At 42.9% G+C, this 27,280-nt stretch overlaps 1 protein-coding gene across 3 annotated transcripts in view; it reads left to right on the top strand.

Annotated features, from left to right (window-relative positions):
• ikbkb (inhibitor of nuclear factor kappa B kinase subunit beta) overlaps positions 1 to 25,093 on the top strand; it is a 270,093-nt gene extending 245,000 nt beyond the window's left edge. For all 3 annotated transcript variants that reach the window (XM_060931748.1, XM_060931749.1, XM_060931750.1), the window contains exons 21-22: positions 21,375 to 21,474; positions 21,561 to 25,093. In XM_060931748.1, the coding sequence (XP_060787731.1) occupies positions 21,375 to 21,474; positions 21,561 to 21,620 (160 nt within the window). In that variant the 3' untranslated portion in view covers positions 21,621 to 25,093. The remainder of the gene's footprint in view (positions 1 to 21,374; positions 21,475 to 21,560) is intronic.
• The last annotated feature ends 2,187 nt before the right edge of the window (positions 25,094 to 27,280 follow it).

The following is a 27,280-nucleotide window of genomic DNA, read 5'->3' as shown; positions in this document are numbered from 1 at the left end:
GGGCGCTCGTACTTAATAAGCTGCTCTTATTCGGAAACTCTAGTGAGGTAGTGTGCTCCAGCTGGATTTCTGGAATTCTTCCATCGGAGCACTATTTTTGTTTTTTTTTTAATTTCTGTTTTGGAGGTTACCCCGGGGGTAGGTATGCTGCAAGGAGGTGGATCACGTTGATACATCTCCTATGCGTTAAGCATTTAAAGCCGCCTTCAATCGGTACGCCTCTGAAGACTAGTTGAGGCTAGTTATTTTTTTTTTATGGGGTAGGTAAGTAGGACTAGGGTTTCCGCAGTCGTGCCTTGGCTGTTTAAGGGTGGTTGGGTAAATTCGCACTAGTGGTTTTGATCTTGTTTTATTCGTTTCATTTTGCATATTTGTTTTTTTTTCAGTTGGTGGTGACGGCCCTTTTAGTATTATTATTTTTGTAGATTTAATTTCGGAATATTGCAAAGAGTTTGTTGTGTCGTAATTTTGTGGTTCTTTGTTCTGATTTGAAACCATGTCTTCATTAGAAGAATTTCGTGACAATCCTTCAAGGGATGTTTTATTAAAATGTACGAAAGATCAGCTGTTGGAAATTGCGGACCATTATTCCGTGCACGTCAGTAGTGACGACAAAAGATTAAAAGACACGTTATTTTCGGCTGTGGAAAAGGCATTAATCGAGCAAGGTGTTTTTATTAAAGGTTCTAGTGCCCCTCCCTCTCCATTACGAACATTTGGTACACCTGATTCTCAGTTGCGTGGGGGAAGTTTAGAAAAGCTTCGTGCCGACTGAGGCGCGTGCTCTTAAAAAACTCGAGCTTGATAATAAAGTCCAACTCAGACGACTGGAAGTCGATCGTGAGTTGGACCTTAAAAAGTTGGAACAGGAGGCTGTGGAGAAAGAAAGACAAAGAGAGTTTCAACGCCAGAGAGAACAAGCGGAGCGTGAGTTCCTATTGGAAAAGCTTCGGTTAGAGTTGGCTGCAAGGCAGCCCAGCGCTCCGCTAGTTCCTCCTCCTACCTCTCCTCCACACTCTGTTCAGTCGTCTCCTGTACGGCCTGTGCAGGTGACTCTACCTGCTGGTAGTTCTCAAGCTCCTGTTGTTTCTCCCCCTACTCCTCGACATGACTTTGCTTTTGATGTAACCAGAAATATTCGAATGGTACCAATCTTTAGTGAAGCTGAAGTCGAAAAATATTTCGCACACTATGAACGCGTTGCAACAACATTACAATGGCCTTCTGCTGTGTGGACACTGTTGCTGCAATGCGTGTTGACTGGAAAGGCTAAAGACGTTTATTCTGCTCTAACTGTTGATCAGAGTTCTGATTACGCGATTGTTAAAACTGCAATTTTGCGCGCCTACGAACTAGTCCCAGAGGCATATAGACAGAAATTTCGTGGTTTAAAAAAATTAGACAACTTGACGTTCGTGGAGTTTGCAAGAGAAAAGGAGAACTCATTTAATCGCTGGTGTTCGTCCTTGCAAATCCAGACTAAAGATCAGCTTCGCGAGATGATTCTATTGGAGGAATTTAAAAACTGTGTGTCGGATTCAATCGCTACGTATATCAATGAAAGGAACGTTACAACTTTGGCACAGGCCGCTGTCTGTGCTGACGAATATACGTTGACACATAAGTCTGTTTTTAACTCCTCCCGTCGCGTTCAATCTCAGCCTTCTAGTCCGAAGCGAGTCTTTAGACGATTTGACAGTGGTAATGGAAATACTGCTAGCAAGACCTCGCCTACGACTGAAACGCGTGAGTGTTTCCATTGCCACGAGTCTGGCCATCTTATTGCCGTGTGTCCTGTGTTGCAAAAACGAAAACGGTCTCCACAGACGCAGCCAAAAAGCTGTGGCTTTGTGCGTGTCCAGAGTGCAGATGACGCTACCTGTTCTCTGTACGATCCGTTTATTTTAAAGGGATTGGTCTCTCTCACTGGTCGGGAGGGAGATCAGATCCCAATTAGAGTTTTGCGAGATACTGGTGCTGCCCAGTCCTTTATTTGTGACTCCGTGCTTCCTTTTTCTGACCTCACGTATTGTGGCTCCGATGTCTTGGTTCAGGGAATTGAGCTGGGAATTACATCTGTTCCATTGCATAATGTGCATATTGTTCATGATTTAGTGTCGGGTCCTGTCAAAGTGGGCATCCACTCCAAACTTCCTGTGAAGGATGTTGATTTTATTTTGGGGAATGATTTAGCGGGTGGGAAAGTGCTACTTCCTGAGGTGACCGCTAGTCCATCGATTCTGTCTGATTGTGATTCTGATCAAAGCCTTGGTCAGGTGTTTCCAGCTTGTGTCGTTACTCGAGCTCAGGCTCGGAAATATGGTGAGGCTGTTGATCTGTCTGATACGTTCATGTCGGATGGTTTACTTGAGTCGTCTTCCAGCAGCCAATCAGGGACTGTTGTGTCTGAGCCGCTCCCAACTCCTGTGGAGGGTGACTTGTCGCTCTCTGTGGCTAAGGAGTTAATTAAGCTGGAGCAGGCGAAAGACCCTAATTTGGCCAAGTGCCGGGATGCTGCTGTTAGCAAGAATGATTTGGATAGCATGTCTGTTGGTTTTTATTGGGAAGATGGTCTGCTAAAACGAAAGTGGATTCCATCACATCTTGCAGACGGAGATTTTGATTCTGTCCACCAGTTAGTTGTTCCTGCAAAATATCGGTTACATGTGTTGACACTCGGACATGATCACGACTTTGCAGGCCATTTAGGTGTAACAAAGACGTATAATCGTGTTTTGCGTTACTTCTTTTGGCCTGGTATGAAGGCTGATGTTGTTAAACATTGTCGCTCATGTTATAAGTGTCAGGTTGTTGGAAAGCCTAATCAGTGCATTTCCCCAGCGCCACTTTGCCCAATTCCAGTGATCGGCGAACCTTTTGAACGGGTAATTTTAGATTGTGTTGGGCCTTTGCCCAAGACCAAGTCTGGGAACCGGTTTTTGTTAACCATAATGTGTGCTGCCACTCGGTATCCCGAGGCTTTCCCCTTGCGTTCGTTGAAGGCCAAGCCCATTGTAAAGGCCCTTCTGCGATTTTTCTCTACGTTTGGTCTCCCAAAAGTAATTCAGACTGACCAAGGTTCTAATTTCCTCTCTCGTTTATTCAAACAGGTGCTGCATGAGCTGTCTATCAAGCACGCAGTATCTAGTGCGTATCACCCAGAGTCCCAGGGCGCGCTAGAAAGATTCCATCAAACTTTAAAGTCAATGCTGCGCACTTATTGCTTCGAGTCTGATAAAGAATGGGATGAGGGAGTTCCTTTGCTTTTGTTCGCTGCTCGTGAAACGACACAAGAATCTCTTGGTTTCAGTCCAGCAGACCTTGTGTTTGGTCATACAGTTCGCAGTCCTCTGAAACTGCTCAAAGAAAATTGGGAATCGGAAGAGTCTAACAAGAAGTGTAACATTCTTGACTACTTTCCTGAGTTGTTCTCTGATGTGCCGTCTTTAACAAATGTGCTGAGCCATGACATCGACACGCAAGGCCATGCGCCGATTAAGCAACATCCGTATCGGGATGCGGAACACAAACCAGAGACTGATGCGTTGGTCTCTGTATTTACAAGGTTTCAACCTGGATATCCAGTATAAGAAGGGCAAGGATAATGTCTTGGCAGATGCTTTGTCCCGCATTTAGTGTGGATTTGTAGTGTCAGTGTTTATTCTAGTACCATATAATGGTAGTGCTGTGTGAACTATATGGCAGTCTTTTGTTCAACCTATAGTAGGTTGAACTTTTGGTGGTGGGGGTGTTACGTGTTACGCCTCCTGTGTCTGTATGTGTGCATGTTTCTCCTTCTTTGTGTGTGTTTTTGTCTCTCCTCAGGTGTAGCAGCTTGTGTTGGCTCCTCCTCCTTTCACCTGTTTTCACTTGAGGAAGGCCTATATAAACCTGTGCTTCCACCTGTTAGAGAGGAGAGAGGGTTTTGGGGTTTTTGCATGCTCGTCTTGCCATTTCGCGTCTGTCTGCTCGGTTGAGGGTTGGCTCCTGGGACTGCCACCCTCCTTGTTGGACTTTGCATTCGGTTTTTTTTTATCACCTTTTGTTAAGCACTTTTGTAAATAAATTTCACCCCTTTTTACGTTGTCTTGTGTTTTGGGTTTATGTCACCACCCCTTTTTTTGATTGTTCATGCCTCCCTAGAGCATATAACAATGTGTGACCTCAAAGGGCCCTTGCCACTTGGCGACTAATTTGGAGCTCGACGTGGGCAACAGGACGAGTACCTTATCTCCCGGAGTGAACTCTCTAAGGCGCGTGCCCTTGTTGTACAGGCGGGTTTGCCGTTCCTGGGCCTGCCGCAAATTCTCCTGAGTTAGGTGGGTGAGCGTGTGGAGTTTTGCGCGCAGATCCATAACGTACTGAATTTCATTTTTGCTCTGTGAAGGTCCCTCCTCCCAATTTTCCCGCAGTACATCTAAGATGCCGCGCGGCTTACGCCCATACAATAATTCAAACGGGGAGAACCCCGTGGAGGCTTGGGGGACCTCTCGCACTGCAAACAACAAGGGTTCGAGCCATTTATCCCAGTTACGTGCATCCTCACTTACAAATTTTTTGATAATATTCTTGAGGGTGCGATTGAACCATTCAACTAAACCGTCCGTCTGTGGGTGATACACGCTGGTGCGGATCGGCTTAATACCCAATAGCCCATACAGTTCGCTCAGTGTTCATGACATAAACGAGGTGCCTTGGTCAGTCAGAATCTCTTTTGGGATTCCGACCTGGGAGATGACGTGGAAGAGGGCCTCTGCAATACTATGTGCGGAGATATTGCGGAGAGGCACCGCTTCCGGGTATCGCGTTGCATAGTCCACCAGAACCAATATAAAGCGGTACCCTCGTGTTGACCGATCTAATGGCCCGACGAGATCCATCCCAATTCTTTCAAACGGGGTCTCGATTAATGGTAGGGGGCGCAAGGGCGCTTTTGGAATGGCCGCTGGATTTACTAATTGGCATTCGTGGCACGCCGTACACCACTTACGGACGTCGCCACGAATCCCCGGCCAATAGAATCGGGCCATTATCCGGGCGAGTGTCTTATCCTGCCCGAGGTGTCCCGCCATGGGATTAAAGTGAGCCGCCTGGAATACTAATTCCCGGCGGCTCTTTGGAATTAACAACTGGGTGACTCGCTCCTTCGTCTGAGTGTCCTGCGTCACTCGGTATAACCTATCCTTCAAAATGGAAAAATAGGGGAAGGACGGGGTGGCGTTCGGCTGGAGCGTTTGACCATCGATTACTCTCACTTGGTCAAACGCGTGTCGCAGAGTCTCGTCTCGCGATTGTTCCAGTGGGAAATCCGCGAGGGATTCCCCAATAGAAAGAGGAGGGGCCGGGGGCTCCTCACTCTATCGCGGAGATGACGTAGACGGCTCTGCGACCGCAGCTCCAGCCAAAGCGACACCGGGACCCTCCCCTGACAACCGGCAGGACCAACTCTTTACTAGGCGTGCCATCAACCCCCGAAATCCCGGCCAATCAGTCCCCAAGATCAAAGAGTGGGTAAGGCGAGGATTAACCGCCGCCTTCACTATCGATTTTTCCCCTCTGAAATGTATGTGGACCAACACCAACGGGTAGCTGTGAATATCCCTGTGCACACACACAACACCTTCACCCCTTGTGCTCCCCCCAATGCCTCGTCTTGCACCAGGCTTTGGCGGATCGAGGTCTGATTGCAACCCGAATCCACCAACGCCTGATATGTCGCCCCTTGTACACTTACCGGTATGCGATACGCTCCGGCCTGATCGAGGGCAGCCTCTGGCGCGTCGGGGATCCGCACCACCGCCCCCACCTCCATCGCTGCACACTGATGCTGCAGGTGGCCCGGTTCCCCGCAGCGCCAGCAAACCGGCCCGGGCCTCCCCTCTGCAGCTGTGGTTTGAGGGTCACTCACCTGAGGGGGGGGAGAGACAGACACAGAAGGGAGAAACGGGAGGGCACCACGGGTGCGGCGGGCCGGCTGGGGTGGAGCCGGCCCCCGCCTCTGTGGTGGGGGAATGGGGCGAGGACGGGACACGGGAGGAGGGGGAAGAGAGAGAGAGAGAAGAGGAGAGAGAAGATGACGTCATCCGTTGTCCTGCCGCCGGGACAGCCGCCAGATGATCCTCCGCCAGTCCCACGGCCTGATCCAGCGACGCCGGGCGGTGGCACTGGACCCACTCCGCGGTTCCGGCGGGTAGGCGGGCGATGAACTGTTCCAGCGCCACCTGGTCGATGATTCCCTCGGCGTCGCGATCTTCGGCCCTCAGCCACCGCCAGCAGGCGTCCCAGAGCTGCTGGCCGAACGCGAACGGGCTGCCGACTTCCTCCATTCGCAGCGCGCGGAAGCGCTGGCGCTGCTGCTCCGGCGTTCGCCCCACGCGCTGGAGGACAGCCCGGCGAAGGTCGGCGTAGGCCAGCCGGCGGTTGGCGGGGAGCTGTAGTGCGGCTAACTGCGCCTCTCCCGTCAGGAGGGGGAGGAGGCGCGCCGCGCGCTGCTCCATCGGCCACCCCGAGGCTTCGGCGACCTGCTCGAACAACGCGATGAAAGCCTCGGGGTCGTCCTGCGGGCCCATCTTGGTCAAGGTGAGGGGAGATGGGCCCGCGGCCGGGGCGCTGGTGGACCCCGCCGACGCGAGGAGGCACCGGAACGCCTCTCGGTCTTCCTGTTGAGCCAGCACCAGGGCTTCAAAGCGGCGCTCCTGCTCCTTCGGAGCGTGACGAGTGCCTGGTGCTGGCTCTGCTGAGCCGTGGCGAGGGCATGGACCAAGTCCGCGAACGGGGAGGATTCCATGGGGCTACAGGACAGGTGCTCCACCGTCCCGGGTTTCGGCACCACTGTAGCGCGTTTAACGTGTGGGTGGAGCACAGAAGACGGCAGGACAGAGATCAGAATTAAATATTGTGCTTTTATTGCCGCACTTTTCAGTTGGGCACACACCAAACAACGCTCTGAGATTCACACAGACGCACACTCGTGAATCTCCTCTCAGCGAGCTCCCCTCCGCTCTCACTCTCCCTCCTTAAATAGGGCGCGGTTTACTGGGGAGAACACACACAAACATGGGTTAATTACACTCAGGTGAAGCGATTCTGTCACTTACCTTCCCCAACTCCGCCCTCCTGTCACAGACCGGCGCTTGACCACGCCCCCGCTGCCACATATACCCAATCATATTACTGGCCTGTTACCAATTAGCCTAATTATTAATTAAATTAAGTAAATTCAAAATGAGCATATAGTTTTCAAAAACAAAATTTCTAAGTTTCAACATTTGATGAATTTGTACTATTTTCAACTGTGGTCATCTTTGAAGAGAAATTATATAGTTTTAAACTTTCCAGTTTGGTTTATAACCTTCCATAGTACAGAGTTTGCATGTTAAAGATGAACCGGGACTTACTACTGTCTGTGAGAGAATATGCTGAGCTGATTTAGATGCTACCTCATAGGATTTCCATGATTTGTAAATCATCACATTGCTTTTATTTGTTTTACACAGCTTCCCAAATTTTTTGGATTTGGGGGTTGTATAAAACAGATGAATCAAATATCTGTTTCTCAGGAACTGAAAGTCCAGCTGAGCTAAAAATTTGGTGTGCTGCATTGTTCTGCTAATCTGTCACTCATACCCCTTTTCCACCAAATCAGTTCCAGGGCTGGTTCGGGGCCAGTGCTGGTGCTGGTTCACAACTCGTTCAACTTGCGAACCAGCTAAGAACCAGTTTGCTTTTCCATAGCTCGGGGTGCTAAGGGGAGCCACGTCATTACGTCACTGTATACGTCAGTTACGTCGCTGCGTTTGCATAAACCTTGGCGCGAACATTGAAGCAACAACAACACGGAGAAGAAGAAGCAGCAACAACAACAATAATGGATGACTGCTGCTTTACTGCATCCATGATATCTCGTCGCTTATTTAAAAATGGCGCCCTCTCGCGGTCTTGCTATTGTTGTTGGTCTTAACAACTCCACCCCCCCGCTGACGTAAGCAGTTCTTTCCTCTAGCCCAGCAAAGAGCTGGTGCTACCCTGGAACCGGTTTTTCTGGCCCAGAGCCAGTTCTTTGTCAGTGGAAACAGAAAACCCGGTTCCAAACTAAGCACTGGCCCCGAACCAGCCCTGGAACTGATTTGGTGGAAAAGGGGTATCAGTTTCTAAATACCATAAGGTTACTTCTAAAACAGGATTCCTTTTAGCCATTTTGCTGTCAGCAACATATCATACAATTTCAGACATTTCATACTTCATGAGTAATCCTCATAAAACTTGATAAGTATGTTAATCTATGGACTTTTTACTGTTCTATATGCCCATTGGGGCACTGGTATTTTCTGAAGGTGCTTGGACACCAGTGATCGCTGCTTTTGGCTGCATATTAGACCGACTACTAATGACCTCTTGCCTGACAGAGTGCTCTTTTTATACAAGTTCTATCCTGCCCTTAATCCCTTCTCATCTCCTAAATGAGACTTTTGAGATTACAGTTCCAAGGGTTTTTATCCATCATAAACACCTGGATAATGATTATCGCTGTACCTTCCAATCTTATATATGTATGAGGTAGTGCAGCCCATCATAAAATATATAGTCTTTATGGAAAGCTTCTTAGCCATTTTCATCCAGTTTCAAAGTTGCCTTTTCTTTCAAATTCCTGTAAAAAAAAAAAAAAATAGTACAGTACTGTCTTAACTGTGGTCATCTCTGAAGAGAAATTATATAGTTTTAAACTTTCCAGTTTGGTTTATAACCTTCCATAGTACAGCGTTTGCATGTTAAAGATGAACCGGGACTTACTACCGTCTGTGAGAGAATATGCTGAGCTGATTTAGATGCTACCTCATTCATATAACCTTCTCAGTTAACACTCATAACATTCATTCATTGCTACCATTTTCTACGGTGTTTCCCAAGGATCTCTATTGGGCCTGTCCTTTTTTTTTTTACTGTACATGCTCCCATTGGTAAATTTTTTTTTTTAAAAAGTCCATTGTCATACTTATGCTGATGACACATAGCTCTATCTCACTTTGAAACTTACTAATCAGTGCTCACTATGTATGAATGCATGCATTAAGGACATAAAGATGTGGATGGCTAAGAATTTTCTTTAATTAAATGAGAGAAAAAAAATCAGACATCTTGTCTTTGCCACGTCCAAATCTACAAATATTCTGTCTAATAATTGAGGATTATTGACAAAATATATTAGATGCCAGTGAAGAATATCAGTGTTTTATTAGCTTGTGACCTCGGATTTGATCAGCAAATCAACTCTGGTAAAAAAGTAGTTTTTTTAAATCAGAAATCAAATAATTCATCTGTTTTCAAGACTTGGAATAGTTATACATGCTTTTATCTCATCTTGTTTAGAATACCATGTTTTGCAATATTTAGGCATCAGCAGCACTTTTGTCATTCACTTATAGTGCAAAATTCTGGAATCAAGAAAAATAACCACATCACACCATTATGACACCCTTGCACTGGCTCCATTACAGGATTTGTACTGTTTTACTGTTTTGTTTTTGAAGCTGTTAAAGCATATACGCAGAGCCATGGCCTCAATTTCGTTTATAAATGCCTTGAGACCTCAAGAATGGCACAGGAATAGTTTTAAGCATTAACAATAAATCTAATATAGTAATTTTTATGATTAAAGTGATTCATATAGGTAGCGGTCGGAGTGAATGACCTTGACGTCCGTAACATCACAGCAGGAAGTCTATCAGTCCCATCGCCATTTCCGCTATACTAAAACAAAGAGCTGACTGCAACTCCGATCCTCCATTTTGAGCTAATTTATCGCCATGCCACATAGATGTGTTGCTGGCCGGTGCAGCAACATGACAGAAGATGGATTTATGTTGCATTCATGGCCCAAGAATGTTCAAACTGCAAAGATTTGGATGCGGTTTGCGAGAAGTTCACAGGCACATTGGGCACCTATGAAATGGTCTCTCCTCTGCTCTGCACATTTTACTGAAGACTTGTACGAAATCTCTGATCTGTTGAGGAGCGTTGGCTATAAGCCCATATTGAAAGAGAGTGCAGTATCAACAATTAAATAAAACTACAAGAAAAGGAAAGTATTTGTTTATTTATTTTTTTAAAAGGAAAGTGAGTTTAGTTGCACCAGTTCTACCGGAGTGAGCCGAGGGTTGTTGGTAAATCTCGGGACGGAACGGGACGGGACATATCGCTTGGACAGTGACCTCTCTGCAGTTGTTGCTAAAACCAGTGACATCCCATTCCATCCCGGGTTTTAGTAATTGCCCAAGCTGAGCAGTAATGGCGGAGTACTCAGTATAGAGAGAATGAGTGGAGCAGCCATCTTATTTCTAAACTGGATATTGCTGACATCTTGCCCTTACGTGGAAGAAGCGAATGAACGGAGAACTGAACGAACAACTGAAAGTCAGATTGTTTCAAAACAATCGGCCACAAGATCGAGAAGCAAGAACACAGACGGGAAAACTCCAACTCTCATTTGGATAAAAAAACAACAAAAACAACACGTTGTTTACCTGCATTTAGGTTAATAAATGTAATTTGTATTGTGTGTTTAAGTTACTGGTATAAGATTATTTAATTTGCTTCAGAATGTGATTGTCTCAGTTCATCTGATTATTTAATTAGCCTTTTATGTTTTATAAGTGAAAATGCATGTATGTTGCATAAGTTATAACGCCGATCCTGTTTTAATGAGAGTCAACCCACAATCAATGAAGTCAAATTAGTCTTAGTTGAGCAAATCAGTAACGGTATTTCTTACTTTCACCATAAATTTTTATTTATATGACTTTGGTTTATAGCTGTCAAATGCCTCTGCCTTAAAACCAGTTACCGCTGTGACATCACACACTCAGGGATGGCTAGCTCAGCAGGGCAGCTCAAATGCCAACTTTGCGGTCAATTTTAACTCTCAAAAATATATATTTTTTAAATTCCCATTTATGCAGCATACAAGAGTCAAGGATGGAGATACTATCCACTCAAATTTATTTAAAAATAAAGGTTCTGCATATATCCTTTAATGGTTTAGCTCTCACCTACAGTTACTGTGCTACTCCTCTGCTCCCAGGTTTCTAAGATCCTCAGATTAGTTACTATTTGGCTGGTCCACAATCCTGGTTTAAGGCTAAGGGTGACCATGCCTTTGCAGTGGCCATGCCAAGATTGTGGAACAGCCTGCCACTGGACATCAGATGTGTTCCCGCTGTTCAAAAAAATTACTTTTGTAAATTAGCATTTTAATCTGTGTTGGTTGTGCTATTATCCCCCACCCAAATGAAGTTTGGCGGGGGATCTAGAAACGGGTTCCGTCCATTCATGTTTTCGTTTCCAGGCCATATCTTTAAAACTACTGAAGATATCTTCATGAAACTTTGTATACATATCAAGCAAAATGTGAACTGGTGCCTTTTGCTATTTGGGATTTTTGAAAAAAAAAGTATTTTTCAAATTTTTACATAAAAAAATAGATTTTGACTTTTTAAGTTTCTAAGAGCAATGTTTGTTTCCGGAGCATATATCCAAAACTATTCATGATACGGATTTGAAACTTGGTATACATGTTAACAAGGTGATGTAGATGTGCTTTTTCATACTAAGAAATTTAAAATTTTCATGTTTCCATGGAAACAATTTCAGACTTAGTCTCTCAGGTTAGTCTTAGGGGTAGGTTTTGTTTCAGGAGCAGAACTTGAAAACTACGAGTGGTATGGTCTTGAAAGTTGGTATATATGTTGATTAAGTAATGTATATGTGCCTTTTCATACGAAGAAATGTAATGTGAGAAATTAAAATTTTTAGCTCACCTGGAACAAAGGTCCAGTGGGCTTATGCCATGGGCTACTGAGGTCAGTGTAAAGAGGTAGGGTTGTTTTCCTGCAGAAGAACTTTAAAAATGTGACAAATAATATCTTGAAACTTGGTATATAGTTGGTATATAGGGTGAGGGATATAGATGACTCTGTCTTTTTGTATTTCTTTTTATTGGCTCAGTCTTTGGCTGAAGCCTATAGAGACACCTGTGTATATGTGTATGTTTAACCAAGTTTGAGCATGTTTAAAAATGTAATTGGCATGCCAGCCTCAGGTAACAATTCCACACTCACTGTGTGGTGCCGCTGTGTACTGTTTATGGAAGTGGCATGTTACATAACTTCAGTTTGCAATGTAATCCTCTGTGGCTGAGTGGTCTCATGCACTGTCCAGGAAAAGAAAAAAATTTGCAATGTCGGTTTGAATCCTGGCACTGATGTATTTCTGAGTGGGCTATTTTTTCTATTTATGTACCGTATCTTCTGTCTTCCAATCAGAAAAAGGATGAGCTCAGACTTACACAGGTCTCTAGTTCCTTTTGTCAGGGTTTTCTATGTTCAGCATCTTTGACGTTAGGTTGACGTGGGGCGGCCTTGGGCTGAGGTGCCCTTGAGCAAGGTACCGAACCCCTGACTGCTCCCCGGGCGCTCTGGGCTGCCCACTGCTCTGAGTGTGTGCGTGTGTTCACTGCTTCAGATGGGTTAAATGCAGAGGATGAATTTCACTGTGCTTGAAGTGTGCATGTGACGAATAAAGGTTTCTTCTTTCTTCTTCTTTTCTTTGTTAATATCAACGTTTGATGCGCTTAACAGTTTTTAAAATATTATCTTTACTACGTACAGCACCTTGGTCAACTTCCGTTGTTTTAAAATTGCTTTAGAAATAAATTATTTGCTTACTTGATTTCAAAAAAGGTCTGTCCCTGAACATAAGGTTAAAAAGGAAACACTGGACATGAATGGCCTGATATTGTAAATACAGTGTTTTGCAAAAGTATTCATCCCCCTTGGCGCTTGTCCTGTTTTGTTGCATTACAAGCTGGAATTAAAATGGATTTTGTGGGTGTTAGCACCATTTGATTTACACAACATGCCCACCACTTTAAAGGTGCAAATTGTTTTTTTTTTTTTTATGACACAATAAGCTGAAAAAACAGAAATCTGGAGTGTGCATAAGTATTCACCCCTGTTCGTATGAAACCCTTAAATTAGAGCTGGTCCAACCAATTAACATCATAAGTCACATAATTAGTTGATTAAGATCCACCTGTGTGCAATCAAAGCGTCACATGATCTCTCACATGATGTCTGGATAAATCAGCCTGTTCTGGAAGGACCCTGATTCTGCAATATGACTAAGTAAGCAACATAAAAAACAAGGAGCACTCCAAACAGGTCAGAGACAAAGTTGTGGAGAAATATAGATCACGATTGGATTATAAAAAACAAATATCCCAAACTTTGAATATCCCAGGGAGCACCAGTAAATCCATTATAGCAAAATGGAAAGAATATGGCACCACTACAAACCTGACAAGAGGAGTCCACCCATCAAAACTCACAGACCGGGTAAAGAGAGCATTAATCAGAGATGCAACAAAGACACCAAAGATAACACTGAAGGATCTGCAAAGATCCACAGCAGAGATGGGAGTATCTGTTCATAGGACCATTTTAAGCCATACGCTCCACGGAGAGGGGCTTTATGGAAGAGTGGCCAGAAAAAAGCCATTGCTTAAAGGAAAAAAAAGAAAACACATTTAGAGTTTGCCCAACAGCATGTGGCAGACTTCCCAAACACATGAAAGAAGATTCTCTGGTCAGATGAGACTAAAATTGAAAATTTTGGCCATCATGGGAAATGTCATGTGTGGCACAAATCCAACACTTCCCATCACCCTGAGAACATCATTACTACCGTGAAACATGGTGATGGCAGCATCATGCTGTGGGGATGTTTTTCATCTGCAGGGACAGGAAAGATGGTCAGGATTAATGGAAAGATGTATGGCACTAGTTACAGGGCAATTCTGGAGGAAAACCTGTTTGAGTCGGCCAGAGGTTTGAGACTGGGACGAAGGTTCACATTCCAGCAGGACACTGACCCTAAACATACTGCTAAAGCTACACTGGAGTTGTTTAAAAGAAAACATTTAAATGTCTTGTAATTGCCTAGTCAAAGCCCAGACCTCAATCCAATTGAGAATCTGTGGCATAACTTGAAGATTGCCGTACACCAACACAACCCATCTAACTTGAAAATGAGCAAAATCCCCGTGGCTAGGTGTGCTAAGCTAATAGTGACATACCCCAAGGGACTTGCAGCTGTTATTGCATGTTGTGTAAATCAAATGGTACTAACCCCCCAAAAAATCTATTTTAATTCCAGCTTATAATGTGACAAAAGAGGACAAACACCAAGGGGGATGAATACTTTTGCAAGATACTGTAGATAGAAGCACTAGGCACAACTCTCCTGTTCATGAAAGACTGCATAGTCATACCCATGCCCCAAAGACAATGTATTAGTTTCTTTGTTTTTAAAGCTCCTTATTTGAAGAGACAGTGGGAGTTGTGGATTTGCATACCACTGTTACTACTAAAGTCACCATCATCATCATCATCATCATCAAACCTCCCTGCCCTTCTATGTGCCTACAAAGAAAGGCTAAAGCAGGGAGAGCAGCAGCAAAAAAAAAAAAAAAAACCCATGGGGAACAGAACAGAGCAGGCATCAATGGCAACAGAGATGACACTGATTAAGGTCACAACATGGGGTCTCCCTACTCTTCCATGTGCAGACATGGAAAGCCTTGAGGCAGGGACAGCACACCTCCCTGCCCTTCCATGTGCCTACATGGAAAGGCTAAAGCAGGGAGGGGAGCAGCAAAGATAGTGCATGGTATACAGAGAGTAAGAGTTAGCGGATCATGATGCACGCGTACCTTTTGAGCATCTAGGATGGCTTGAGCCTCAGGCTAGAGCCCTGCACTCCCGCGGGAGTCCCGCGGGACTCGCGGGACCCGCCGCAAAGCAGTGCGGCGCGGGACAAATTTTGAAAGCTCATTGCGGGCGCGGGCGGGACCGGAAGTGCACATATGCACGCGCGGGCGGGAGCGGGAGTGCACATATGCGGCGCGGGCGGGAGCCGTGATAAGCTGCAGTCCCGCTAACTAAAAACGTGTTTTAAATAAAATTTATAAATTATTCATTTATGTCTGTCTATCATATATAATTTGTGCTGGATATTTTATTTGGCATTAATAAAAACATTTTAAGATGCCTAAATTTGCAGAGAGAGTCAGATTGCCAGATTGAGTGAGGAATGGCATCTTAAATTTGCCATTGATCACCCTAACGGGAAATCCTTTGATCACTCTAATGACTCGCAGTTCACACCCAGCCTCCAGTGACCCACACTAACATGATGCCTCAATGACACCTTAGATGAGCTGGTCATCAGAATTATGATTCTGATTCAGGAGAGGATAAATATCTCTCGTTCGTTTCTCGATTCTTTTCCTCTTCCGTGTTTGAGATCTCCGATCATGGCAGAAGAGCAGAGCTCCTTTACTGAATCTCACAGTGCTTCAAAAGTAAGTGCTGCTTTAAAAAGAGGTACATTTACTGTTAAAAAGTCAAGAGTCCTGAAATCGGACATTTGGAAGTCGTTCTCACTCGTGTACGACGCGGATGGAAATTAGCTGCCCTTTGCTTGCTGTGATAAGGACTGTGTTTTGTTATAACATTTATATATGCTATGCTTATAGGGTATTCTATAGGATATTCTAGTTAGAAATGCTTAACAAATGTAAACTGGGTTAGCCTAATGTTTTGTATGGCTGAACAATAAATATACCAAATTTCCACTTGGAATTACGTGCTCGCCTGTCTTTTATTATTATTATTAGTGCTGTGAAAAATGTCGCGTTATTATCGCGTTAACTTGACTCAATTTTAACGGCGATAATTTTTTTTTATCGCGAGATTAACGCTGTGTGACATGATGTAGGTTTTTCATTAGCTTTTGAAACTAGTAGAGATGGGATTTATGGCTCTTTGATGGGATCCGCATCTTTGTGATCCGTTCTTTGAAAAGAGCCGTTCAAAAGACTGGCTCATTTGGCTCTTTTTAAATATTTATTCAGTTTTAAGAAGACAGCGTCTGTAAACTCAGTGCTATCCCAGAAATCCTTCCTGTAATATGCAAATTTGGCCGCCTCTGATTGGACAGCGCGACGCATCAACAGGCAGAAAAAGTGTAAAAGTACGAAATGTGTTAAGTGAGATGAAACAGTAAAGATCAGACTCAATGCAATATTTATCAACGAACAACTTAAAGTTAATATAATAGTGTACTTTATATTATAATCAAGCATGTCAAGCCTACCGTCACTGTGTAATCTGTCTCTCTGATAGAGCTGTAGACTAACTCAAGCAGTAAATCGCTTCACTGACTGAAGTGGAAGAAGAGTGAAGTTCACTTCTCTTGTTAGCTCTGCTTTGCAATAAAAAAACAAACAAACAAACAACACACAACACACTTGGTACAAAGCAGGCCCATTCACTTTTTTATGCTGATCAGAGAATTGCAATGGTTTCTCATGTGATAAAAATGTGTGATTCGCGATTAAATATTTTAATCGCTTGACAGCACTAATTATTATTATTATTATTATTAGAGACACTACATGCTGAATTCAGAAACAAGGTAAATAATAACAAACGTGAACGTGAGCTGTAGATATTTATGCTCAAATCCATCTAAGTAGGGGGCGGGGCACCATCACGCTGTGTCAAGACAAGAACTTTCCTGAGAAATAACGCGAACGTCTGCATCATGCAGGATTTGCGGGCGGGAGTGGGACAAAATATGGCAGGCGCGGGCGGGAGCGGGACTGAAAATCATAATTTTTTTGTGGGCGCGGGCGGGAGCGGGACTGAAAATCATAATTCTTTGCGGGCGCGGGCGGGAACGTGACTGCACAATGCGGGCGCGGACGGGAGCAGGACTGAAAAATCCGACCCGCGCAGACCTCTACCTCAGGCCAGAGGTAACAGTTGCAAGCTGATGACCATTGACTCATAGCCTTGAGCATTGAAATGGGAGTTATAGATGCTGCCATTGTTCCTGCTCCCATGTAGAGAGAATGAGAAGTGTTGTATTCAGGTGAGAGTCCACAGGATTGGCAAAAGTGAAGACGAGTGGCAACCAAACTCGGGACATGGACTTCTCTTCCTCTGAGCAAAGAGGGGCTCTTGATGGCTGGCTCGAGGATGGCTTCTCAAATAGCAAGTCATGGAGAACAGGGGACAAGCAGAATCAAAACTGATGTTCCTTCCTTATCCCTATCAGTCCTGAGTATTTTAAAAATAAATGTCTAAAAAAGCGGTGAGGTTTAATTGAAATGGCAATGAAACACGGAAATGGCATTGATTTAAAGGGACCTCCCTTCCCTTCCACATGCCTATGTGGAAAGCCTTGAGGCAGGGAGAGCACACCTCCCTACCCTTCCATGTACCTTCATGGAAAGGGTAAAGCAGGGAGAGCAGCAGCAAAGACCCTGCATGGGGTACAGAACTGAGCAGGCATCAAAAACGAATAGGCATTAAAAGCTATAGAGAGGTCCTGTCAAGGGTCAAAAGATTATGTGTGTAGTGAATCCTCCTCTAAGAAATCCTTAAAAGCTGTGAAGAAGACTGTTTCTATTCAAAGGTTTGTATGAGCACTGAAGCACCCACCCCTTATCAATGTGATTAATTTTCACAGAAGTGGGAGAGTGAAAGGGACACGTACATCATTGCCTGTGGTTTCTCTCTCTTAAGGCCATTTAGTGGGAGATGAATAGATGGGTTTTCAAGTAGGCTGAAGGTGGATGGATCCAAAAAGCATGGATGAAATTGAACTCCTGCAACAAGTCTTTAATGGAGGGTGGCTCCCTTTTGTGGGATTTGAAACGGTGAACTATAAAGGCACTGAGAATATGAAGTGAACAACATTGATTATATTGTTACAATGACACCTATCAAGGGGTGAAGTATATTAGGCAGTAAGTGAACAGTCAGTTCTTGAAGTTGATGTGCTGGAAGCAGAAAAATGGGCAAGCGTAAGGATCTAAGCATCTTTGACAAGGACCAGATTGCAATGGCTAGATGACTGGGTCAACATATCTCCAAAATTGTAGGTCATGGGGGTGTTCCCAGTATGCAGTGATTTATTATCTATCAGAAAGTGGTCCAAGGAAGGACAATCAGCAAATCACAGAAGAGCTACTGTAGCACAAATTACTGAAAATATTAATGCTAGCAATGACAGTAAAGTGTCAGAATGCACAGCGCATCACAGCTTGCTTTGTATGGGCTGAGTAGCTGCAGACTGGTCAGAGCGCCCATGCTGACTCCTGTCCGCCAAAGAAAGTGCCTACAATAGGCATATGAGCATCAGAATCGGACCATGGAACAATGGAAGAAAGTGGCCTGCATTGGTGAATCCCATTTTCTTTTATTTGTGGCCAGCCCAGCGCCTGTGTGTCGCTTATCTGGGGAAGAGATGGTACCAGGATGCACTATGGGAAGAAGGCATACAGCAGAGACAGTGTGATGCATTGGGCAATGTTCTGCTGAGAAATCGTAGGTTCTAGCATTCATGTGGATGCTACTTTGACACATACCACCTACCTAAACAAGGTTGCAGAGAAAGTATACCCTTTCAAGGCAACACTATTCCCTAATGGCACTGGCCTCTTTCGGTAGGATAATGCACACTGCAAAAAGTGTACAGTATATGACTTCAAAATGTCACATTAAATAATGCACAATTTATATATGCAATGGTCTTATGAATAGATACTGTGATGGAAATATTGACAGACAGAATAGCTGTAGAGAAGGTGGCACAAGAGGAATTGAAGTAAGACCATGTAGAGTCATACATTTAAATGAGGACTTAGCTAACCCAGATCATGTATAGCGAGCAGCAGAGAAGGAGTTAGTTTACAGGGTTGTGAGAAGGCATCAACAATACAGAAATGACATTGATTAAAGTCAGACAGCATAAAAGGGGAGGAGCTGGGTGGAGGTGGGTTGCGAAATGGCTTACAGAGGAAGCAGCAAATGTAGGCAGTTTAAAGCAGCTTAAATAAGGTGCTCTATGAGAGAGATGCCAATAGAATGCGTAGAAGGGAATCAGCTAAGCTGACAGCGTGAGCTGGCTTGAGATCAGCTGCAGTCAGGTGCTGTAGTAACTGGGATGGAGGGCTGAGCTTTATTTATGAAAATAACAAAGCTATTTCTCTACATATCCTCCATTTAAGTCTAAACACTTCTGCAAGCGATGTTTCCATCGGAGAATTCCTTCTTTGAATTCTTTTGAATTCCTTTTGAGATTATAACATCTGTCTTAGAACTTTTGGACTTCCCCTCATTTTATATATATATATATATATATATATATATATATATATATATATATATATATATATATAAACAAACACACACACACACACACACACACACACACACACACACGAGGGGCTGCAAAAGTAGGTATACAGTAATGAAAAACAAAATGTTCGCACAAAACATTAGTATTAAATGAAACCTAACACCACTATTATAATACTGGTAATACTGGAATAATCCTTACTGTATACCTACTTTTGCAGCCCGTGTGTGTGTGTGTGTGTGTACCCTTTAGAATTTTCAATTTTTCTGCATAAATATGACCTAAAACAACATCAGATTTTCACACAAGTCCTAAAAGTAGATAAAGAGAACCCAGTTAAACAAATGAGACAAAAATATTATACTTGGTCATTTATTTATTGAGGAAAATGATCCAATATTACATATCTGTGAGTGGCAAAAGTATGCGAACCTTTGATTTCAGTATCTGGTGTAACCCCCTTGTGCAGCAATAACTGCAACTAAACGTTTCCGGTAACTGTTAATCAGTCCTGCACACCGGTTTGGAGGAATTTTAGCCCATTTCTCCATACAGAACAGCTTCAACTCTGGGATGTTGGTAGGTTTCCTCACATGAACTGCTCGCTTCAGGTCCTTCCACAACATTTCGATTGGATTAAGGTCAGGACTTTGACTTGGCCATTCCAAAACATTAACTTTATTCTTCTTTAACCATTCTTTGGTAGAATGACTTGTGTGCTTAGGGCTGTTGTCTTGCTGCATGACACACCTTCTCTTGAGATTCAGTTCATGGACAGATGTCCTGACATTTTCCTTTAGAATTCACTGGTATAATTCTGAATTCATTGTTCCATCAATGATGGCAAGCTGTCCTGACCCAGATGCAGCAAAACAGACCCAAACCATGATACTACCATCACCATGTTTCACAGATGGGATAAGGTTCTTATGCTGGAATGCAGTGTTTTCCTTTCTCCAAACATAACGCTTCTCACTTAAACCAGCAATGTTCTTTTTGGAGAGCAGTGGCTTTCTCCTTGCAACCCTGCCATGCACACCATTGTTGTTCAGTGCTCTCCTGATGGTTGACTCATGAACATTAACATTAGCCAATGTGAGAGAGGCCTTCAGGTGCTTAGAACAGCCTTTCTCAACTGGGGTGCCATCTGGCTTTGTTAGGGGTGCCGTCAAAAAATTATATATTCTAACATTGAAATAAATAAAATGAATTAAAATTCCAAAAAACGATAGTTACACTAATGCAGATCATCACCGCCTCATGCATTATCAAAATTTGTCTCACGGCCCCCTTTCCCATGTCACAATGTCACTGCCGGGGTCAGCGTATGGTCAGCATGACTGCATATTTTATATGGGGGTGCCTTGAGAATTTGCATACTTCTGAAGGGTGCCGTGACTGAAAAAAGGTTGAGAAATGCTGGCTTAGAAAGTACCCTGCGGTCCTTTGTGACCTCGCCGACTATTACACACCTTGCTCTTGGAGCGATCTTTGTTGGTCGACCACTCCTGGGGAGCGTAGCAATCGTCTTGAATTTCCTCCATTTGTACACAATCTGTCTGACTGTGGATTGGTGGAGTCCAAACTCTTTAGAGATGGTTTTGTAACCTTTTCCAGCCTGATGAGCATCAACAACGCTTTTTCTGAGGTCCTCAGAAATCTCCTTTGTTCGTGCCATGATACACTTCCACAAATATGTTGTGAAGATCAGACTTTGATAGATCCCTGTTCTTTCAATAAAACAGGGTGCCCACTCACACCTGATTGTCATCCCATTGATTGAAAACACCTGACTCTAATTTCACCTTCAAATTAACTGCTAATCCTAGAGGTTCACATACTTTTGCCACTCACAGATATGTAATATTGGATCATTTTCCTCAATAAATAAATGACCAAGTGTAATATTTTTGTCTCATTTGTTTAACTGGGTTCTCTTTATCTACTTTTAGGACTTGTGTGAAAATCTGATGATGTTTTAGGTCATATTTATGCAGAAAAATTGAAAATTCTAAAGGGTTCACAAACTTTCAAGCACCACTATGTATGTATGTATATAAAGTGTGTGTATGTGTGTGTGTGTGTGTGTGTGTGTGTGTGTGTGTGTGTAGGGAAGAATCCATGATAGTAATTGAAGAAAGCAAAACATTTGAGAGTCGATTGCAGTGTTTGGTGCAGGAAACAATAAAGGAGACAGAAATCAACATGCAGGTAAACACACAATACATAGTTGTGTATATAATCCATAGTAAATGCTGATTGCCCATTAATTTTTATAATCTCACTTCTCCTTTCAGGTGCTGCAGGAATGGACATGGTTGAACGGAACCCAGGATCACGCTGATATTATACATTAGCTTTAGTCCCAGCAATATATATATATAAATGTGTGTGCAGTGAGGAGTAGAAAATTTTACTCAATGCACGCAACACCAGATTTTGTAACTACACTTTATATTATGCACGATTATTATGTAAAAAGCACAAATTAATGAATATGCATATTCTGTAAACATCAGTTATGGATTTGTGGTAAATTTGATGTTTGTGAAACAAAATGGTTAATTCCTGATAGTTTTATCTGGTCATAATTTCATCTGACCATTTAAAAAATGTTAATACTTTTTAATAATTATTTTATTTAATACTTCAAAATTTAAACTGTCAAATTTAAATGATTGCGGCTAGGTCCATAAGTATTCAGACAGCTATTTAAAAAAAATTATTACATTTTTTTTTTTTATTTCGCCTCTGTACACCACCACAATGGATTTGAAATAAAGCAACCAAGATATGATTTAAGTGTCTAATTTCAGCTTCAATTCAAGGCAAAAAAATTATAAAAATCATCATTTAACAAATCTAAATTATTTTTATTAAAATTTTTAAATAATTTTTAAAAAATTGCATTAACCATTTCAGAATTACACAGGAAGTCAGTAAACACCTGAAGTCTGGAATCCATGGATTTCAAATGCTGAGTTTCCTACCTTGAGATGCTTTTTCAGGCCTTTACTGCAGCTACTTGTTTGTAGGTTTTTCTGCCTTCAAAATTGTTGTCAGTAATTGAAAAGCATGCTCAATTGGGTTGACTGACTCGGCCATTTAAGATGAGTCTATTTATTTGCCTCAAAAAGCTCTTGGGTTTCTTTCAGGGTATGTTTTCGGTCTTTGCCAGAATGCAATGATCTTTGCCAGACTGCTGCTTAACCGACTAAACGCGCATTTGGAGGATGATCTACTTCCTGAAAGTCATTGTGGTTTTTGAGCTGGCCATGGCAGAGCGGATATGATTTTTGCTGCCAGGCAACTCTAAGAGAAATGTCAAGAACAACATCAGAACCTGTACACCACATTTGTGGACCTAACAAAGGCTTTCGACTCTGTCTGCCATGATGGACTGTGGAAGATAATGGCCAAATTTGGATGTCACGATCAGTTCATCACTATAGTACGCCAGTTCCATGATGGTATGATGGTTCACGTTTTAAACGATGGTGAGGCATCCCCTGATTTTACAGTGTGCAATGGCGTCAAGCAAGGTTGTGTTTTAGCCCGAACACTGTTCAGTATAATGTTCTCTGCCATATTGACTGATGCGTTTAACCAGGCTGACCCAGGAATCAGCATCAGATACCGAACAGATGGGAAGCTTTTCAGTCCACGACGTCTGAATGCTGTGACCAAGGTAAAATCTTCCGTCATCCGAGACTTGCTCTTCGCTGATGACTGTGCCCTAAATGATAATTCGGAATCCAACATGTAGGAAATCATGGATCAGTTTTCTCATGCTTATGACAACTTTGGGTTAACCATCAATATAAAGAAGACTGAAGTAATGCATCAGCCAGCTCCAGGCAAACTGTATTCTGAACCCTCGATTCAAGTGCATGGATCAAACCTCAAAGTGGTGGAAAAATTCACTTATCTAGGCAGTACTCTGTCAAGGGTTCTACACATACTGTAGATGATGAAGTCAACTGTAGAATAGCAAAGGCAAGTGTTGCCTTTGGCCGACTCCACTCCAAAGTTTGGGAGCGTAGAGGCATTCGCCTATCAACAAAGTCATTCGTGTACAAGGCAGTTGTCACCACCACCCTGTTGTATGCCTGGGAAACCTGGATTGTCTATGCCAGACATGCTAAAAAATTGAATCATTTTTACATGACTTGCTTTCGCCGGCTGCTGAATATTAAGTGGCAAGACAAAGTTCCAGACACTGAAGTCCTGTCACGCGCTAATCTTCGATCAATCTATTCCATCTTGCAGTTGTCTCAGGTTCGCTGGGTGGGCCACATTTGTCGCATGTCTGATTCACGACTCCCCAAACAGCTTCTTTTTGGTGAACTGTCATCTGAAAAAAGATCCATTGGAGGTCAGCGGAAAAGATTCAAAGACAGTCTCAAGGTGTATCTGAAACAATTTGGAATTTGCATCGACTCGTGGGAAAGCCTCACACAAGATCGCCCTTCCTGGAGTGCTGCCATAAATAAAGGCTTTAATGACGCCGAGTCTTCACGCTTGGCAGAGTGTAGGATGAAACATGAAGTCCGTAGGATGAGGGCGGCAGGCACCTCATTAGCTATTACTGAATATTTGTGCCCAACATGTGGTCGATACTTTCATGCTCAAATTGGCCTCATCAGTCACCTTCGGACACACAGAACCTAATCAACTACTCTGATGTAATGGTCATCTTCGCATTGGCGATGGACGAACATCCATGTTTTCGGTCATTATCCATCTGTACTATGAAATGCCATCTCATCAGTTTTGTAGCATTTGACTGAGCAGAAAGTGTAACTCTCTACACTTCACAATCCATCCTGTTACTTCTATCAGCAGTCACATCATCAATAAACACCAGTGACCCTGTTCTATTGGCATACATTGACACACATGCCCATGTCTACCATGTTTGCCAGATGATGTGCTATGTTTTGGATCACAAGCCCTTGCTTTCCTTCTCCATACTCTTCTGTTCCCATCATTCTGGTAAAAGTTTGTCTTGGTTTCATATGTTCAAAGAATCTTGTTTCAGAACTGGGCAGGCTTTCTAGCAAAGTCTAATCTGGCCATTCTGTACTTGAGTGTTACCAGTGGTTTGCATCTTGAGGTAAACCCTCTGTATTTAAAATCATGAAGGTGTCTCTTGATTGTAGACTTTGACAATGGCCTACTTCTTTGAGAGTGTTCTTGACTTGGCTAGTTGTGAAGGGGTTTTTCTTCACCAAGGAAATAATTATATGATCATCTATTTTAGTCATCTTCCATGGTCTTCCAGGCCTTTTGGTGTTGCTGAGTTCACCAGTACATTCCTTCTTTCTAAGAATGTACCAAATTGTTGATTTGACCACTCCTAAAGTTTCTGCTATTTCTCTAATAAGTATGGTTCCCCCCAGCCTAATGATTGCATTAGGTATTATATCCTTCACTTGCATTGACACTTCTTTGAACTGCAGTTCCCATTAACAATTGGCAAATGCAAATTCAACACTTGGAATCAACTCTAAACTTTTTATCTCCTTAATTTGTCTTGAAATAACTAGGAAATGGGCCATAACTGACCATGACACTGCTTATCAGTCGATTGTCCAATTACTTTTGAGACTGTGAAAATGGAGCGACTATGATTAAATGAAGAAAATGTTCTCAAAACATGTAACATTATTTTCATATCCTTTATCAACTTAAAAATTCATTTTTTTATTTAAAAAACCATTTTGTTTCATTTTATTAATAACCAACAATAATACATTTTTTAACAAACACTTTTTAAAAAAAATTAACAAATAGGCCTTTTCTTAATAAAAATTTATTAACATTTGCACTACCTCCATTTGATTCTCTTTTCTTTAGCTTTCGGTATTCTGTAAAAAGATAGCTCTGATTTCTTGTTAAATATATTTATATAATCGCACAACAGCTGTTTCCCATTTTACACTGTGTGTGTGTGTGTATTTTCATGGCATTAGAGGTGTGTTACTTCCACCCAGAGGTGGAAAGTAACGAATTACATTACTCGCGTTACTGTACTTGAGTAGCTTTTTTGTGTACTTATACTTTTTCAAGTAATTTTTAAAGAGTGTACTTTTACTTAAGTATGTTTTCTTTTAAGTAGTGTACTTCGGTACATTTTACATCACAACCGTTACTGAGTAAAAAAATAAATAAAAATAAAAAAAGGCTAAAACGGAGAAGGGGAAATGCGTTCTGGAAATGAATCACGGGAAGGACAGTTGTCGCGCGCGCGAGTCTCACACAGACGATGGCGGACATGCACCGGCGCTTTGGGGGGGGGCTTCGGGGGGCTCACGCCCCTGGGCCACAGCCAATCAGGGGCCTTGTAATATTAATAAAATAATAAACTGTCGGAATCGTGGGCCTACATTAATGTACGGATAGAAATAAGGTTAGAAATAAATGAGCGCACAGTAGCCTGCTGTAAGAGACATGGTGGATGTGGTTCGCGAAACGAACACCCACAACTGTACCAGAATAAAATGGAACAAAATGTAACGTCATGCACGAAAGCGCGCCAAAGACTGCAGACTACTGAGACACAAATTTAGAGGCTTTGAAAGATGAAGCGTTCACATGTTAGCGGGGCGCATAAAAGGAAAAAAAGAGAGATGCAGGTAATGATAGAATCGTTGCCTAAAGTCACAGACTTTTTTAAGGTAAGGATCACCAATCTGTTCAGAATATCAGCTACTTATCAGTTATCAGCCTACCAGCAGCTAGGCTATGTGCAGCTAGGCTAGATATGCTATGATCTGTCCAACAGTAAAATAAATCAGTTGTGATTTGAATACGTGTCGTGTGATTTGAGTTATAATCCTGTTAGTATAATAGCATATTTCGATGGGGATAATAAAATGTCTAAAACGGCATCTACTGAAGAAATTGATGAAAAGATTGTAGGCTATAATGTTCACAGTTCGGGCAGCAGACAGAGTAAGCATACTGAGGGGAATAGCAATACAAAGCTAGCGCAGATCCACATTTCTCGCTAGCTGTGTTGGGTGTGTTGTTAACCCGTGTGGATTTAAGTGACATACTTGAGAAGTTCTGTGGTCAAGACAGCGTTTTAAGGTAAGGACACTTGATTATTAATGTTTGCCCGCCGTGGCTTGTTGTTGACGAAAGGCCCACGTGATTTTGCCTTATGCAGCTACTGCTTTGAACTAGGTTAAGCTCATTTGCGCTAAAGGATGGGTTTATTGAAGGACTTTGATGTAGCTAGTTTCTTTTAAAAAAAATCGTATGCTCAAAACAGTATGCCCGTGTTCATCATGTTTAACTTTTTTCTTGATGGAGTGCGTGAAATAGGGCTGTGCGATGTCCCCTTAATTGGCATCGACGATGTTTACAGTGCAAACATCGTGATGGACGATCATATCGTGGGCGGGGGGGGGATTTTAATACCACATTATTAAATATATTATTATTATTATTATTATTATTAATAAAAGTATTAGATACTCATCCGAGGCTTTGGCACGTTAAGAAAAAAAAAGCGCTAGGTGATGTGGAATATTTGGCCTTGATAACGGATATGTGGTCCAGCTGCAACATGATGCCCTATATGTCAGCTACCGTACATTATGTGGACCGAGAGTGGGCAATGCAGTCCAAATGCCTGCAGACGAGTTTCATGCCAGAGACACATTCAGCGGACAATTTAGAAGACGCATTGCGCGAGACACTTGCCGAATGGAAAATAGAGGAGAAAAAGATCGCCTGTATAACAACGGGGCGAATATTGTCACAGCCATCAGGCAATTGAAATGGCCGTGGTTAAGTTGTTTTGGGCACAATTTGAACCTGGCCATAACCAACTCACTTGCGCAACAGAGGGCCAGTACAGACCGAGCGTTTGGAGTTTGCCGAGCAGTCAACACTGCGTTTGCGCACAGCTGGCTTCGGAGAAATGAGCTGCGCAAAGCGCAGGTGGAAATGAACCTCCCCGAGCACTCACTGATCACGGCAAGATATTAATCTGCTCTAACAATGA

The sequence above is a fragment of the Neoarius graeffei genome, chromosome 10 (genome assembly GCF_027579695.1).
Source record: "Neoarius graeffei isolate fNeoGra1 chromosome 10, fNeoGra1.pri, whole genome shotgun sequence".
Lineage (NCBI taxonomy): Eukaryota > Metazoa > Chordata > Actinopteri > Siluriformes > Ariidae > Neoarius > Neoarius graeffei.
Note: the sequence above shows the minus strand (reverse complement) of the source record. Positions and strands in the feature narration are given on the sequence as shown.